The sequence below is a fragment of the Poromitra crassiceps genome, assembly GCF_964638095.1.
Source record: "Poromitra crassiceps genome assembly, chromosome: 14".
In the NCBI taxonomy this organism is placed as follows: domain Eukaryota; kingdom Metazoa; phylum Chordata; class Actinopteri; order Beryciformes; family Melamphaidae; genus Poromitra; species Poromitra crassiceps.
Window position 1 is genome coordinate 21,061,745 of NC_139633.1, and position 17,294 is coordinate 21,079,038.

At 43.4% G+C, this 17,294-nt stretch overlaps 1 protein-coding gene across 1 annotated transcript in view; it reads right to left on the reverse strand.

The window, feature by feature from the left end:
* tcf12 (transcription factor 12) overlaps window positions 1-17,294 on the reverse strand; it is a gene marked incomplete at its 5' end in the record, with an annotated part of 86,877 nt that overhangs the window by 31,420 nt on the left and 38,163 nt on the right. Inside the window, 3 exons of the mRNA XM_083651054.1 lie at window positions 12,569-12,621; window positions 15,275-15,407; window positions 16,814-16,875. Of these exons, the coding sequence (XP_083507180.1) occupies window positions 12,569-12,621; window positions 15,275-15,407; window positions 16,814-16,875 (248 nt within the window). The remainder of the gene's footprint in view (window positions 1-12,568; window positions 12,622-15,274; window positions 15,408-16,813; window positions 16,876-17,294) is intronic.

The following is a 17,294-nucleotide window of genomic DNA, read 5'->3' on the forward strand; positions in this document are numbered from 1 at the left end:
TAGTAATATGTAATATATTACATTTTGAAAGGAACTTGCCCAACACTGGTCGTAAAGCATGCAACAGCTGCAAAGAGGACCAGCCCGTGACGTCAGGCAACAGCAAAAATAATGGCTCATTTCCTAAAGCCTGGGGGCCTCAGGCAGGGGGAGCACCAGGGGGGCGACGCAAGTATGGACAGCCATCTTACCATGGTTCACTGTCACACTGCTCCCCGCTACCATGTGGTTTACTGTCACACTGCTCGACGCTACCTCCATCATGTGCGAGGAGGGAGCGAAGAGGAGAGGAGAGGTAGCATATCCCACCAAGAGGCCGGTCTGTAGCGTCTGACTGCAGCCTTTCATGTCGACCAGTGGAAGCCTCCTGGACTGAACACAGGCCTGTGTGCTCATTGAGAGCATTATTGTTATAGAAAGATGAAAGTCCCCCACTTGCCTAAGAAAACGGGGCTTTTATGATGTTTTTCCTTTAGTGCTGTTATTATTTATCCGCCGCTTTCTTCTCTCTCCCTCTCTCCCTTTCAAACTCTTCCAAAGCACGGGCTCGACATGCTGTTAGCGCTTTATATCTGGCCCCGTTTCAACGTGATGCTTTAAGGGAAATGGGCATGATAGACGTGTGTTTGAAGGGCCCAAAACAAGTCCAGACACAGAGCGCCGTGTTGAGAGGAAAGAGACATGAAAGCACAGAGTGATAGCCATTAATTTGGGAAAGTATGCACGCTAACCATACCAGCGCTGCTTTCTTCAGGACAGGGTCGGCATGAAGCCCTTTCCTGTGTACTGACTATGTACTAGACTCTTTCCTGTGTACTGACTATGTACTAGACTCTTTCCTGTGTACTGACTATGCACTAGACTCTTTCCTGTGTACTGACTATGTACTAGACTCTTTCCTGTGTACTGACTATGCACTAGACTCTTTCCTGTGTACTGACTATGTACTAGACTCTTTCCTGTGTACTGACTATGTACTAGACTCTTTCCTGTGTACTGACTATGTACTAGACTCTTTCCTGTGTACTGACTATGTACTAGACTCTTTCCTGTGTACTGACTATGCACTAGACTCTTTCCTGTGTACTGACTATGTACTAGACTCTTTCCTGTGTACTGACTATGTACTAGACTCTTTCCCGTGTACTGACTATGTACTAGAGTCTTTCCTGTGTACTGACTATGTACTAGACTCTTTCCTGTGTACTGACTATGTACTAGACTCTTTCCTGTGTACTGACTATGTACTAGACTCTTTCCCGTGTACTGACTATGCACTAGACTCTTTCCTGTGTACTGACTATGTACTAGACTCTTTCCCGTGTACTGACTATGTACTAGACTCTTTCCTGTGTACTGACTATGTACTAGACTCTTTCCTGTGTACTGACTATGTACTAGACTCTTTCCTGTGTACTGACTATGCACTAGACTCTTTCCTGTGTACTGACTATGCACTAGACTAGACACACTACACTCTCTGTCTGAATGTCGATGTAGTTCAAGCAGTAGCCACATTCCAGCCGGCGTCAAGTCCTCAACTATTATCCGCGTCCCCAGAAAGACGAGGCCCGTGACACTAAAAGACTACAGACCTGTCTGTCGCCTTGACCTCTGTGCTCATGAAGTCCTCAAATCCATGACCCCCTGCAGTTCGCAGCACAGGTCTGTAGATGATGCAATAAACAACATGGCCCTCCACTACATGGAACCTATGCCATTATTTATTATACTGTAGTATTAACCAATATAACTGAATCATTTCCTTCCCCATAAAGAGGTTCTTGTTGTTGTCGTAAGCATTTCCATAATTTGCTGAGGCCCCCTTAGTGCCCCCTGGTGGCCCCCGGCCCCTACTTTGAAAACCACTGACTGACTGACAGGACTTTACTGGACGTTTTACATGAACATGTTACATGGACATTTATAACACATTTCATAATAATAGATAAGACATAGTAGCATAGTCATAAAACTATTAAGTCAAAGTTTAAAAAAAATCCAACAGATTCAAAAATGTGTGTTAAACCGACGTTTTCGGAGTGGTAGATCCACCCCGAATCCTCGTCTGTTAAAATACAAAGACAGAAGCCCCTTTCCCTTCTCTCATGCGTCGCTGGTCTAAAACAGCATCAGAAGTTGTCTCCTCATGTCAGCCGTCAACACACAGGCTACAGCCCAAACATCATCAACAAGTCTGCATCAGTCTGACTGATGGAGCTCCATCCACCTGTCCACACCACCCATCACACTGTGGCCTTCAGAAGGTGTTTTTCTTGGGATTTGTGTGGGTGTTGAAAAAGATGGCGCAAATCCACAGGCTGAGGTCAGCGGCATCTCACGCATGGATTTAGCCATGATGTCATCAGACAGGAAGATTGTTTCCTGTAAGAAGCTCTGCTTCTAATTAGGGAGGGAGGACTTGGAGGGTGGGGGCTGCCTGGGGGTGGGATTTATTCATCTCAGTGAAGAAGCCCCCTGCCCCCTCCCCACCTCAATAAAAAATCATGCATTTCAAAAAGAAACCTTTAAACGCAACGCAAGTTGCGATTTTAAATTAATTATATCAGTGGCTTAATCATTCTGGATAATAATACAAATATTAATAAAATATTGATGTTATTCTATTTTTCTCTCTCATTCAACTAAATTGTACTCATCAGCATCTAATATGTTTGGTACGTCATTGCTATTAATTCCTGAGTAAAGAATTTTTCCTTCTTTGTATAATAATGCTGTTGGCCCATTTCCCCTCTGCTTTACTTAACTCCTTTACTGGGAAAACAAGTGATTTGGGTAACATCTTCATCAGCACTGCACTGCTATAGGGAGCCACGCCCCTTCATCACTCACCATGCTGGGATCACAGCAATACAGCAAGAGCCACGCCCCTTCATCACTCACCATGCCGGGATCACAGCAATACGGTAAAAAGACAAATCTGCTTGTTGGTGGAGGTCACTGCTCCACATACGCATGCTTTTTAAATTTGTAAATATTAACAATTACTGCCTTATTAAATATTCCTCCAGGTGGCGAGCTGACTTCCAGCATGTTCATATACGTACAATCAATCAGTGCTGTTAGAATATGAATGGTTCAACTGGAATGATTCTTTACAGTTAAACTCTGCTGTCTAGCATCATTAGAACACAAAATAAACTCACCTTTGAATTTCTTAAAGGAAACTGGCCAGCATTATTGTTGGAAGTATCACTGTTGTACAGCTAACTATTTAATTCTGTCATTTGTTTACAACCTCAACACTGTAGCAGGTGTGAGCTATTATAATCAAAGCAAACTATATACTCACTCATCAACATCTATGCTAAATGACCTGAACGTGTGGGCCGATATGTGCACTTGTTTTTTCTTTATAACATTTTTGGGTCACAGCACTAACAGGATCATTTTCAATTGGAGACTATCAGTGAAAGCGCAAAGCTAATCAAATTCCTCTTCTTCAAACAAACTTTTTATGTCTCAAGTGAAATCTCAAATATTAAATTACAGGGTTCTAGGTAGTTAAAAAATAAATTACAAAATGCACTTTTTCTTTTTTACAAACCTCTTTTAAAACTAAACATTTTTACGTTTCATAGCATTTCTGCTCATGTAATTCTGCTCTGGTACAAAGCATTAATGTATATGCATTCATTCATGCACACACGCCTGCCAGCACATACACAGATTCATCGTTGGACATACAGTAGCACTCTTCAAAGTCACTGGTCATTTAAAACTTAGTGATGGCATGTACGAAAACGAATACACATGTAGCTAATAGATAGCCATACCCCAAGCTATAGCAGCACTAAAACAAAGAGCAATACTTATCAACTATAACCTACTGACTATACGTTTGCACGTCTGACTCAAACCGTTATAAATACTAAAAGCGCCAAAATAAAAAAATACACTAACAAGCTTTCCTGTTCACCTAAATAGATACAGTGTGTGTGCATAGAAGTCTGTTTATCCAGACCGGATTGTTGGAATAAGGTCAAATTCCTAGATCAACATACAAGGAATCAACAGTAAAGCGGAATCCATAATAACAGGAGATAAGGAGAGAGTGGAAGCTATTACTAAGTATATGCACTACAGGACATTCTCTCCTTGGGCTAACTTCTAGTCATTATTGAAACCCTAGTGAAATCACAATTGACTCATTTTGCTGGGGACTCTACAACCCCCTCGTCAAGCTGACGTTCGAGTATAGGTCTACTCTACAGTAGCTGCCGTCGGCAAGGCTCCAAGTCGAGGCTGATGTTGTAGCATGTTTCCAGCTTAAGGAGCGCTACAGGGTGAGTGCTACAGGGTGAGTGCTACAGGGTGAGTGCTACAGGGTGAGCTCTACAGGGTGAGTGCTACAGGGTGCTACAGGTCTGTGTGATCACAGAACCATGCAAGAGTGAAGTACTAGGAAAAGAAACAGAACATGTGCTGAGAGAGACAGCAGGTATATTTAGAGCAATTCGAGAGGAGAGGAGACATTCAATGGGGAGACAGTGAGGAGATGAATCTCTTGAAAACATTACAGTCGTTTTCAGCCTACGATGAAAGACGGGGAGTGATACTCCTGCTCTGACCACAGTAGGAAGGTCATTCCATCATTAGGGAGGCAGGAGGCAGAAGAGTCAATACCGAGTGGTCAACGGCGGGGCCGGTGCATGGAAAGAGCCAAGTGGACCGTAACAACAGGACACCAGGGTTTTGAATTCAATATGATTATGTCAAATAATGTACAAGCTTAATAAATTCCTTACCACATACAACTAATGCAAAATGCATGTTATTTGTTGGTTCATCTACATCAATTTACCAGCAGAAATGTCATTTCCATGGCTTGGCACCTCACTTTGGTCTGACAGGTAGATGGTTTTAGGGTACTGTAGGGCGTTATGAGGGAGAATCCAGCAAAAGAAAAAAGAAACAAAAAATGCGTTTCAATACTTTTTAATCAAACAGATTTGTTTTTTGTTGCCATAAAACTCTATTTATAAAAGTTTAAAATGCTCTAATAATTCACTGACTCTAACGGACCGATTCAATATTTTAGAGGAGTCGCCAGATCCAAACCAAACCAACTGAAGCATCTGATCCCACAACCCCACACAGTTTCTGATCGTCAGCACGACCGCCGTTGAATGGATTATCAGAGGCCTAACTGACCTTACACGTAACCTCTGACCTACAACCGCGGCCTGGAGTTAAGACCCTCGGCTACAACCCGAGCTTCACGTGCGGCCGCGCTGACTGTTCTTTCCAGGTCACAGCAGCCCGGCTTAGATGCTCTCTAAATAACAAACACTCTACCTTAGTGATTGCTGACAGGCCGTGTTCTCCAGCCCTGCCAGCGCTCGGAAATCAAGGTCCGCATTAATGCCGCACACTCACGCGAGCCCTACACGAATAATTTACAACAGGCCTGAATGTCAGTAATGACTTTAATCTGGGCATTATTTCTCCGCTTTGTCCTTTTAACTCCTTGTTCTCCCTCCAGATGAAAGGAGGTCAGGCCTCTGGCTTGTTGGCCTGCTCCATTATCTCCAGACTCTAATGTCAGTGGTACATTTCAGCAACCCAAACAAAAGATAAACACACAGGCCCCGCGGTGCCAGAGGTGGCTGCTGCGCCTCTGTTCAGGATCATCCCCCGTCAAACCAAAGGGGTGTCTATCTAATCAGCCATCTGATGAGGTCATCTCTGGGGAGCCGACTAACTAACTGGGGTCAGGTCCGAGCACAACGCACCGTCCCCCTGCTGGCTGCATGGGCTGATAAACACAGGCTGCACCGATAGAAATAGTAATTCCCTTACAGATCGGGGTCACGTTTGCTTCATGCCTGCCAAACAAATCACCTGAGAAGAATAATTTTAATTGTGAATACGCTTTCTATTCTAGTGCTGGGAAGGGGGGGGAAGTGACAATAGAAGACAGTGTGAAGTCATTTTATTTAAAAAACAAAACAAACAACACAACACAACACAACACAACACAACACAACACAACACAACACAACACAACACAACACAACACAACACAACACAACACACAAAAGGTATCATTTATACTGTACAACTGTGGCTACATGATAGGGAAACAAAGTAGCCAGTACTGTATGTGGCAACATCAGACAGAACCTTGAAGGAAGTTCTGGAGTACCTTGGAGTAACTTGAGCGTGTGCATGCAGTACACACTGAATGTGTGCCGCTCATATAGGTTTTTGCTGCAAAAATAAAAAATAATATTGATCACTGAGTCCTCAATTCTCTCTGCAATTACCTGAAATAAATACCGAACCATTTACAGTCGCATTACAACATAATTGGCAGTCAAAGTTGAAGAAATAAAATAAACAAAATATATATAAATAAATAAATAAATAAATAAATACCGTAAATAAATAGGCAAAATAACAGCTGCGCAATCAATAGAACATTGGCCTGCCTGTTTGGTTTGAACAACAGAAATCATGTAAGAGCTGACATACTGTAGCTGACATGTACAGTTTGATTCATTTTGTCGGTTCAGGTGACAGTTACACTTGCATTCTGCAGCCTGGCCTCCTAAGCATCAGACTTGGCGTTTTGAAAGCAAGGTGGCGCTGTACATTTACCCCTCCATTTGTTTCTCTGAAGGTTTGGACACGGCTCGTCTGCGTTATCTCAGTCGGATAAGATCGCCCACCTTCATTTCTACTACAGTATTTCTACTGCAGGAATACATCAGGCTTGTTGTGTATTGGTTCAGGGGTCTAGCCTATCATGCTCTCCCTCCAAACAAACCACAAGTATTTACAACAGAGATAACGTTAGATATCTGCTTCACCAACAAGGACCTTATTTTGGCTGGCTTGACACTGGTAGGCGAACCAACATAAAAATGCTGAAATATAGTGGAAAGAACAGTCTGTTCATTTTCTATTTTATCATGATTATCATTTTTCTTTTATTAGATTTATTAGATACACAATCAATTTTCAGTGCATATTTTGTTCTTCCTGTAATTATTTTAGAACAGACCAATATTAAGCGAATCAGCCAATGTACTTAATAAAGCACTTGGCACTCACACTGGATCCGACAAATGATCAGTGCACATCTTGAAGGGATATGGTAGAACATGTCTTATACTACAACAGTTTGTTAGGATCAAACACAACAACTAGCTACAACGACAACAGTCTGTTCTACTGTAGGTTTGGCGACCTCCTCGAGGGCCGTGGCTCCTATTGTTTTCCAAAATACAATAAAAACAGCTCGCAGAGACAGAGAGTCGCCTGGCAATCATAACACATCATGTTGAACAACACATGTTGTCGTTTCAAGACAACTTGAGAAGCTTTTTCTCCATAAAGAATCAATTTGGCATTCTTGGATTTTATATTCAACTAACGTTTTTCCCTCCTCACTTATCTGGGTTGGCTGCGCCTTTTTGTCATGAAACACCAGCCTCTGATTTGACAAACTGCATGATTTAGATTATATAATTATATGATTTAGATTGATTGTATAATCATCAGTTGGGTGGCCCAAAAAACGATTTTTGCTTAGAGACCCTAAAAAGCCTGGTGTCTGGGTGTTTACATATAGACCATAGCACGGCTTTGCTGATGCATTTCATCTCAAGTTTGCCAAGTCTTGACCTGCTGTGGTTCAAAGAAAGGGGCAAAAATGGATGTAGCTACTCTCTGAGAAACAGAGACTATTATAGTGCGAGACTATGATCACTACTGTCTTTGAACTGTTAAAAGCAGATCAAGAAAAAGAGAGAGACAGAGAGAGAGAATATACCCTCTGAATGTCATGCATCAGACAGACAGCGCTGCAAGGGAAAATTCTGGCTCTTAAGATTCAGAGCCTCGAGCGGACTTCCTCTCTTACAGCTCCGACAGTACAAATCTACCAGAAACAAGGCTGTGTGAGTGATCTGTCAAAAGCAAACTGTCAATCTGTTTTGTCATCCACACTCGGGGTTCTTGCTTTGCAAAAGTCCCTGAAGGCATCTGATTCTCCCCCTGCTCACCCCGCCTCCTGCTCTCTCTCATCCTCCAGCCCTGCCGTCACCACAGCCAGGGAGGACGTGTCACATCAACCCGTCGTGCCTCTGACAAGGCTTTGGACTAGGAAAAAAGAAAAGCCTATTTACAGATACGGTACATACAAACAGACACACACATACAAACACACACATACAACACACACACATACAAACAGACACACACATACAAACACACACATACATCACACACACATACAAACAGACACACACATACAGACACACACATACGTACACACCATGGCCTCGCAGCATCTCATAAATATCCTACAAGACAACCTTTCCCCACAAGCCGCAGCACTGTGTGTCTCTCTCCCTCCTCCTGTTAGACAGGTGTATCTCTCCCTCTCTCTCCCTCTCCTCCTGTTAGACAGGTGTCTCTCTCTCTCCTCCTGGTAGACAGGTCTCTCTCTCTCTCTCTCCTGTTAGACAGGTGTCTCTCTCTCGCTCTCCTGTTGGACAGGTGTCTCTCTCCCTCCTCCTGTTAGACAGGTGTCTCTCACCCTCTCTCTCCCTCTCCTCCTGTTAGACAGGTGTCTCTCTCTCTCCTCCTGTTAGACAGGTCTCTCTCTCTCTCTCTCTCTCTCTCTCTCTCTCTCCTGTTAGACAGGTGTCTCTCTCTCCTCCTGTTAGACATGTCTCTCTCTCCTCCTGTTAGACAGGTGTCTCTCTCTCTCCTCCTGTTAGACAGGTGTCTCTCTCTCTCTCTCTCTCCTGTTAGACAGGTGTCTCTCTCTCTCCTCCTGTTAGACAGGTATCTCTCTCTCTCCTCCTGTTAGACAGGTGCCCATCAGCATCCCTCAACGTAGCAGCCTATCTGTCCAATGACAACATGCTCTTTCCCTCGCTCTCAGCATTGCTCAGAATAATGCATGGAGACAATTAGAGCAGTGGTGGCCTAACGGTTAGAGAAGTGAGCTTATGACCGGAAGGTCGTTGGTTCAATCCCCGGACAGGCGGGATAAATCTGGGTGGGGAAAGTCATTACCACCACTGGGGTGCTCTTGAGCAAGGCCTTTAACCCCAACCGCTCCAGTGGAGCTGCTTAGTGGCCAGCAGATCAGACTGTGGTTGTACTGGTCAGCTTCCAGGTGTGAATGTGTGTGTGAATGTGAACAGGGCACTCCTGACAAAGAGAGCACTGATCTCAGTGAGACTCCCTCTGTAAATAAAGGTTAAAAAATAGCCAAGGTGTCTACTGTGTAAAAAAAAAGCTTGTATGCTGCAGGTTTGAGGTCTTTGAATAATTATATATTATATATATATATTTTTTTTTTTTGCTGGGCCAGCCACAACATTTTCAGCATATGCCGCATTTGGCAAGGCTGAGAGAAAAAAAACGTGATTAAGCAGCTGCTTAAAATAATGTTGAAGAATAAGGATTTGTTGGGCATGCACATCACACACTTGCAACCAAAACGACAGTTGATCCATGACTGCAAGCACACACCTAGCACACCACAGAGGGAAGTATGTGTGTGGTGCAGGGAGGGGGGCGTCTGTATATAAGATGAAAAAAAAGGGGGGGGGGGGGCGGCTATAAACATTTAAATGTTTGCAATCACCAGCTGGCCTCTGTAGATAGCCTTCACATCCTGCTGGACTGCAGTGTCAGAGCCTAAATGCACAGAGGATGTGCACCCATAAATATTTTGATTCAATTCCATCATGCAGTGTACACACACACACACACACACACACACACACACACACCCACACACACACACACACACACACACACACACACACACACACACACACACACACACACACACACACACACACACACACACACACACATCATGCTTGGATTTGCAACTTTACATTAGCCATCTGATTTAAAACTCCCAAATCTATTTTTAGACCGAGCGGGGGAGAATACAAGCTCGAGGAAAAAGGGGATTTGAGACCGAAATAAATAAATAAATAAGAGAATTCCCAGCAGTAGAAATAATGATAGGAAGCATTGTGTTGACTTTTTTTTATCAAGCTATTCAGGTCTCCGGTGGGGCTCTGGTGCTGCTTACACAAGCGAAAGCTTTCAGCAGCATCTGCAGCTGCATGCCTGCTTCACAGGTACGCCGCGGGCTCTGCGCACAGCTGCCTCTGGCGGAGCAGCTCTGACTCCAGGTGCGCCGTCACCTCAACACTTCTTAACACCAACCTGCCGTGTCGATGCCAGCACCACCACCAACACAGGTCTCGCCCGGCAACCGCCTCCAGCCCTCCACACACATTCACTCACACTCAGCAACAGTCACTCACTATACAGCTTTTTAAGAGCTATTCACGAGTTTCATGGTGAGACAGTGGGCGCTTCCATGACACCCTCCCTCCCTGTTTCCAGCTGCCGGTTGCCTGGTTCCGCCCAGGACCGTTCCTAGTGAAAGAGACTGAAAATAATCATAATAATTGTTGTGACTTTGTATCTACATATGTCTTGTAATGGAGCCCCCCAGCATAATAATTTCACACGTGCATAATGGTACAACGGAGTGACAATATCTTGAATCTTGAAAGAGAGAGACCGCTAAAGCTCTGTTCAATGACCAAATATACGAGTTCCGGTTTGGACGTTTAGCCTTCAAAATAAAAGCGGCCGCTATGCAACCACATACAATTTTTTTTAGTAATTTCGGCTAAAATAAGCCCATACAGTACCAGTGAATTGACATTCACCTCTTTTTTGTAAAATAACGCCGCTATGCAACCCCACAACGTTACTATTTTTAGCCATTTCGGATAAAATAAGCCATACGTTCCCACTCTTTGACAGTGGCGCGCACCTGCTTGCTAGTGAAAAAAATGTAAACAGGAAGTCGACAACCGGCTACCGCTGAGAATCATGGGAAACGTAAGTCCAGGAAAAAGTTGAATAAGAAGCCCCTTTATACATTCAATAGTTCATTACACCCTTCCTCCCACTAGTCCAATACCAACATGCTTACACCTCTGAAAAGCTGCCAGACAACCACTCACTCCCCCTTCTCCCCATACAGCACCTATCTGTAAACCTGGCTTTATGTTCTCCTTTCTCTGAGAGCAGGTTATAAGAGACCTATAATACCCCTTTATTCAATGCCGCCATCTTTATTCTTTCAAATGGGATCAAAGACTAACTGGGATAATTCCTCCAAGCTCCAGGCTTTATCTTCTGGGCAGCAGCACTGAGTGACGAGAAGAAGCCGTGTTTTAGCCCATGCTCTGTCACGGTTTCCCCCCCATCTAGTATTGTACTGCTTGATTGTACTCGTATGAGTCACAGAGCCGCACCTGCGCCCATGTGTTAAGTACTGACAAATAAAAGCCCGGCGTCCATTTACACAACAAAGAGATGTAACCCGCGAGGCAACCGCTCTCTGCCTCCCTCCCTCTCCCTGACAAGACGCCCAATATATCACTTACTTAAGGGGGAGGCCAGAGCCTGCCCCCCCCCCCCCCCCCCCCCCCCATGCTCTGACAAACCTGCATTCAAATACAAATCCAGAAACAAAAACGCATCCCAGCCTTTTATGTCCTGTGGCCTGTTCCATATTTGATTTGGACATAAAAGCAACAGAGGTGACGATTAGCACAGCTCCAAAAAGGCAAATCCAGTCTCTGACAAAAAAAAAAAAAAAAAAAAGTTTAACAAAGGAACAGAGGAGGGAGCGATTTTGGTAAACCAGTTGCTTCTTATTAAAACAAAAATCACCGGTCCCAGTACCAGGATCTTTGCCAATCCACTAGGGTTTTAACAATGAACATGTGACTTAGTGATTTATGCATATTAACGATCTCCCACATCCCGCCCCCCCCCCCCCCGTCAAGGCGAGCGCAAGCTGAGCTCCACACTTCTCTGCATCCTAATGGTTTCTGCTCCACCGGGATCTTTACCAATAGAAACTTCAGAGATTCTGCGTCTATTAATCTCTGTCTGTCCTCCTGTTCGGCTCCATAATGACTCATTAAACATGAAAAGAGCAGAGCTGGGGATGTGCTCTGACAGCTCTGCTCTCTGCGTCCCTCCTCCCAGGAGAGGCTATGAGGAGGCCAGACTGTGACAGAGGGCACGGCTGAAAATCAATCACCCCGAGGTACACACGTGTACGCTCGCACACACACACGCACAGTCACGCACACGCACACGCCAACTACAGAAGAAGAACGCACACGCACACTTCTTAGACATAACCTACAGAAACATTTCCACACTAACATTAACACTGAAACCACATACACAAATATTTATACACACTTGAGCATGCAAAGGCAAAACTGGGGTTGGGGGGGGGGGGGGGGGGGACACTGTATATTAACAAGGTACCACTGGTGTCATCATCACAGAGCAGATCTTTCACACAAAAAAGCAGATTCCCATCCAAGATGTGTGCCGGTGACGTCAAGCGCGTTCTTTGTGTGCAAGTGCTGTGTGTGTGTGTGCACGCACATAGATGTGTGTGTGCTTCAGTAAGCTCACTGTGAAATCTATTCATATGACAGGTAGATGATCTTCCACTCACAGATGAAGGCAGGCCAGGAGGGACCTTGCGAACTTTCTTTGTTTCTACAGGATCTGTGGAGAGATGAAAGCACATCTATTCACTCGCCAGCAAAAAACCACGACTCTTTGTTTTCCCCAGACACTGGTTTCATCAACACAAATCATAGAAAACCTTTATTTGTTCATGAATGATGACTGCCATGCAGGCAAGCTATAAAGGAACAATCCACCAGATACTCTTCAGTGTTTCCACTAGAAGGTTTTTCAGGCCTGGAGGGATTTCGAAACGTACCCCGACCGCAACGGTGGGGGCCCTCGCTGGCGACGCTAAACTTTTAGCTAACCTGTTCGCATCTATGTTCGCAATGGCATCCCAAGTATCATCATACTATTATGGGATGCGATGCGAACAGTTGTGGGATATACATATATATATGGGATGTGCGTTTCCCAGGCACACGTTGACACGTTTTAGAACAGCGCTGCACGCTGGCACAATGCTCCTAAAAGCAAAATGCTTATTGTTTCGAATGATTTGGCATCTTCTATTACTGTCAACACTGTCAACACCAGTATTGTAATAATATGCCATCAAGGTTTATTGAAATTTTTGGGAGAGCAGGATTTTCTTTTTTTATTATTATTATTATTTTTTTGCAATTTTCTTTTTTAGCATTTTTTTCCCTGGCCTGTAGAATGGTAGGGGAAACACTGCTCTTACTCTGTTATACACCGTCAATCTGTGATGTTAAACCGTGTTAAACGCATTCCTGGAGTAATTTTGGAATAATCAAAAAACCTAGAAAACTGCGGTTGTAAATTGTTCCTCCTCTTTCAGTAATCACACAAATATTCATCATGGTTAGTGTAATCCAAATTGTATGAATTTATGCCCTTGAATCAGGCCTTATTGTTTTAATTCAAAAGTGCAGAAATATAAGAGGTAGTGTGACATCACCATTTTTATAGAGCCACATTTAGGTGTAATTACATTTGAGGAGTAGCCTTCCTTGAAAATATAAGTTAAAATGTATTATATATAATAGCACCTGGGGTCCAAAGATAAGCATTTTAGAGAACTTTAAGGAGAGAAGTGTCCAAGCTTAGATTTGATCATAGTCCACAGTATGTTGTGTAGTGTACAGTAGGTGTGGTATACATCACATCGGCAATACGTCATTTTGTAGGTGGCACATGTTCCTGCCCCCTTTTAAGGGGAAAACACAAGCCTCTCCCCATTGACTTCAATGTAAAATAGAACTACCCCAATTTTTTTTAGAAAAAGTGTAGAAAAATAACAGAATCAATCTCGTTTATTAACGACCCCAAAACACCATGACATAACAATATATTACAACTCATCTGGCCATACAGTAGAATGGGCAAGATACACCGGAAATATTACTTTGACCCATCTAAAATCATGTGACTCATTCTTTTTCTTTTTTACAGTCCCGTGACTCGTCAGTCTAGTAGTAGCTGCCAAGTAGTCACGGGGCTGTAAAAAATGAACTAAAAGGGGGCGAGGCCTAATTGCCGATCTGATGTACTGTATGTGTAGTTTGGGTAGCCTTCCATGTAAATGGGTATTTGCTGTGGGAACAGACCATCCTTCCTTTAAAGCAGCTACGAGCAACTTTTTCGATTGTTATTAAACAGTATAATTACAATATTGATGCATCACATCTTACCTATAATAGAAGCTGAGACCAAAGCCGTGTGTATCTGAGATTGCTCCCTTAGGTGATTATTAGTCTGTGTCTGTCTAAACTCGCGTCAACAGGGGGCTCTCTCTCTCTCTCTCCTTACCGCCGGCCCGGCTACCCGGAAGTGAAACGCGGAAGTGAAACCCGGAAGTGAAACGCAGCTGCCTGCCTTGCCGTTTGCGCTGCCTAGCAACATAACATAAACAATGTGAACGCCACGCATACTCTCGCGAACATCTTTCGTTACAGTATATTCTAACAAGTTTTTTGGAAGTTATTTTGTGGTTATGGCCGAAGTGGCTGCTGCAAACCGTTTCATTTCACTTCCTGATCTTCCCTGGCCACAGACAGCCTACACTGGCCGATTCACTCGGGGCTCAAGCGAGACTACTGTGCGTTGGTCTCGTCGACTATTAGAGGTAAGATGTGATGCATTGATATTAAATTTATACTGTTTAATAACAATCGAAAAAGTTGCTCGTAGCTGCTTTAAGTAGCTTCATTGTGAAGATCATACATTCAGGGAGTCCAGGATAAACCAGCCTATTCCAAGAGCTATTCAGCCCGTCCAACAGTTGGTTGGACGGTATTTTCCAAATCTTTTCCTGGCAATTTAAAGCATTCTGAGGAAATTAGATTTCCATTTTCGACTAATTTGATTTGGATTTCAGATACTTTTAACACAATTCATTAGAGCCACTTGGCTCTGCAACAGACCTGTGTAACTCTGATTCTGGCTCTCACAATGCCGCACTCCCTGTCCAACCTGCATTTAGTCCTGACCATTACTGCCCAAGTATGCCACAGTTTGATTCAAAACTGGGATGAATGGTTATTTCTCATTTCTAACTGGTTTCAGACATTTTCATTGACCAATATAGAATGTTTTCATTCAGTTGAGTTAGCTAACTACAGACTACATTCATCCCTGAGGAGAAATGAGAGAAAATACAAGAAAAATAGATTGTAATTTTGAGGGCATAGTGTGTCAGTAGTACAATCACTCAGATGGGACTGACCAATAGGAGTGGGGTCTGGTAGAGAGCGTCTTCTGGGATTGGCCCCAGTGTAGGAATAGAACGGAGCAGCTGACTTCCCCGACGGGGCCACAGAGCTGGGGCTCGCCATCCCGATGTCCGGCCTTAGAGTAGACTGAAAGAGAAAACAAATACATAAACGCTTACAAAAATGGATAACGGCAGCTTGTGTGTCAGAAGTGTGTGTTAATTTCAGTTTGCAATAACAATGATCTGTAGTCTGCCAATGAGTTAGACTAGAGTAGAGTAGGGTAGAGTAGAGTAGAGGCTATACTATGCAGTCGAAATGCGGCACAAGACAAATAAGAGTCCGACGACTACCGGAACTGATCCTGGAATGGAACCAGGAGTGAACCTGGGTCGCACCCCCGACATCTACAAATAATTCTAGAAGAATGTTTATAGGCTGCTTGGCATGCACATCTCGATCACAATGTCACTGACCACAATGGGAATTTAAAAAATAAACTTTTTTCAGTCAGGGGAGGGCAACCATCAAGGGGAAGCCATTTCCTGATGGCATTTCCACTTACAGTATGGGTTTCATAACCAGAGAAGTGCGTCATGCTATACAGCAGGAAGAGTCCAAAATAAGAGGAAACCAAAGACAGAAAAAGAATGGAAGAAAAGGAGGAAAAAGAGATCTCGCCCCTATTGACTTAATGACATCAGGAGGGAGCCATGGCCATGGCACACAATCAAGACTTTGTGTTGAACAAGTGCAGCGACAGTATATATATATATAGAGAGAGGAGGTGCTCCAGTCGGGGGTTGTGCTGTGTCAAAGGGCTGCTTCTGCACGACCACACTTAGAAAATATATGTCTAGCTCTCACCAATTAGCTGCTCGTTATCAGTGAGCTCTCATCCTCACAGACTGCCTGCCACCCCGCTGTGAGTTATTTTTGATTAGATTAGGGCACTTAGCACAGTCTACAGTCTACAAAATCTTCTTTGACTTGCTTGCTTGTCAGACAATTTTATTGACGGTATCACACTGGGACATACAAATGCTAAAATAAGAAATCAAGGTTCTAGACAAACACACACACACACACACACACACACACACACACACACACACACACACACACTTACAGTATATAGAATATGAAAACACATGGACACACAGCTACAGTGTGCACATACTACACGTATATTGCCATGAATTAGGGAATACACACGCTCTGCACACACACTTGTGCAGTGATTGTAGTATGATGTAAATGTTGTAGTTTTTACTGTAATTGTTGGATGATCATGTGAAATGTCACTTGGATATGAATATGAATGTCACTATTTTCTATGTTTATATAGGTCTTTTAATAGAAAAGCCTAAGCCGGGAGAAGGACCGCAAATTAGCCTTGGCTATAAATCCTATAATATGCAACACATTTGGATCATGTTATTGGTAACCTGTTACAATGTTGTCATGCATTGTCCCTGACAAATCAATCAATCAATCAATCAATCAAAACCCAGGGAGCAAAAAAAAAAAGTATCAGCTCAGAGCAAACTTACCTGGCAACCCAATGCTCCAGTATCCCTCCCATAGCCATGAAATGAAGCTCTCTCCGATTTACCTGTTTAAACAAAGAAAGGCTGGTATTAACAATGATCTCTTATACAACTAGGGCATCCATCACTATTATAACTTCAGTAAATACATTGCATGGGTTTGAGGAAGGTAAGGACATGATGACCATACTAATAGTGAATAATACCTAATAATAGACTACGTACTGTACAGTCTCCTAATCAGTTAGACATGGAAAGAGCTTCTGCAGTTAATCATCTGTTATGGTGTGAATTCTCAAGATTTAGTGACAAGGTAATGTCTACAGCTGCACAGTGGTGCTTTATCATAATCAATCCACCAGTTATTAAGCAGATGAACTGCACTTAAACTGAACTTAAAACACGCACACTAGTAAACAGGTTCAGTTCCATCTACTGTAGTCAGGTACGAGGGTAATTTGGGCGTGTTAGTATTTTAATACAA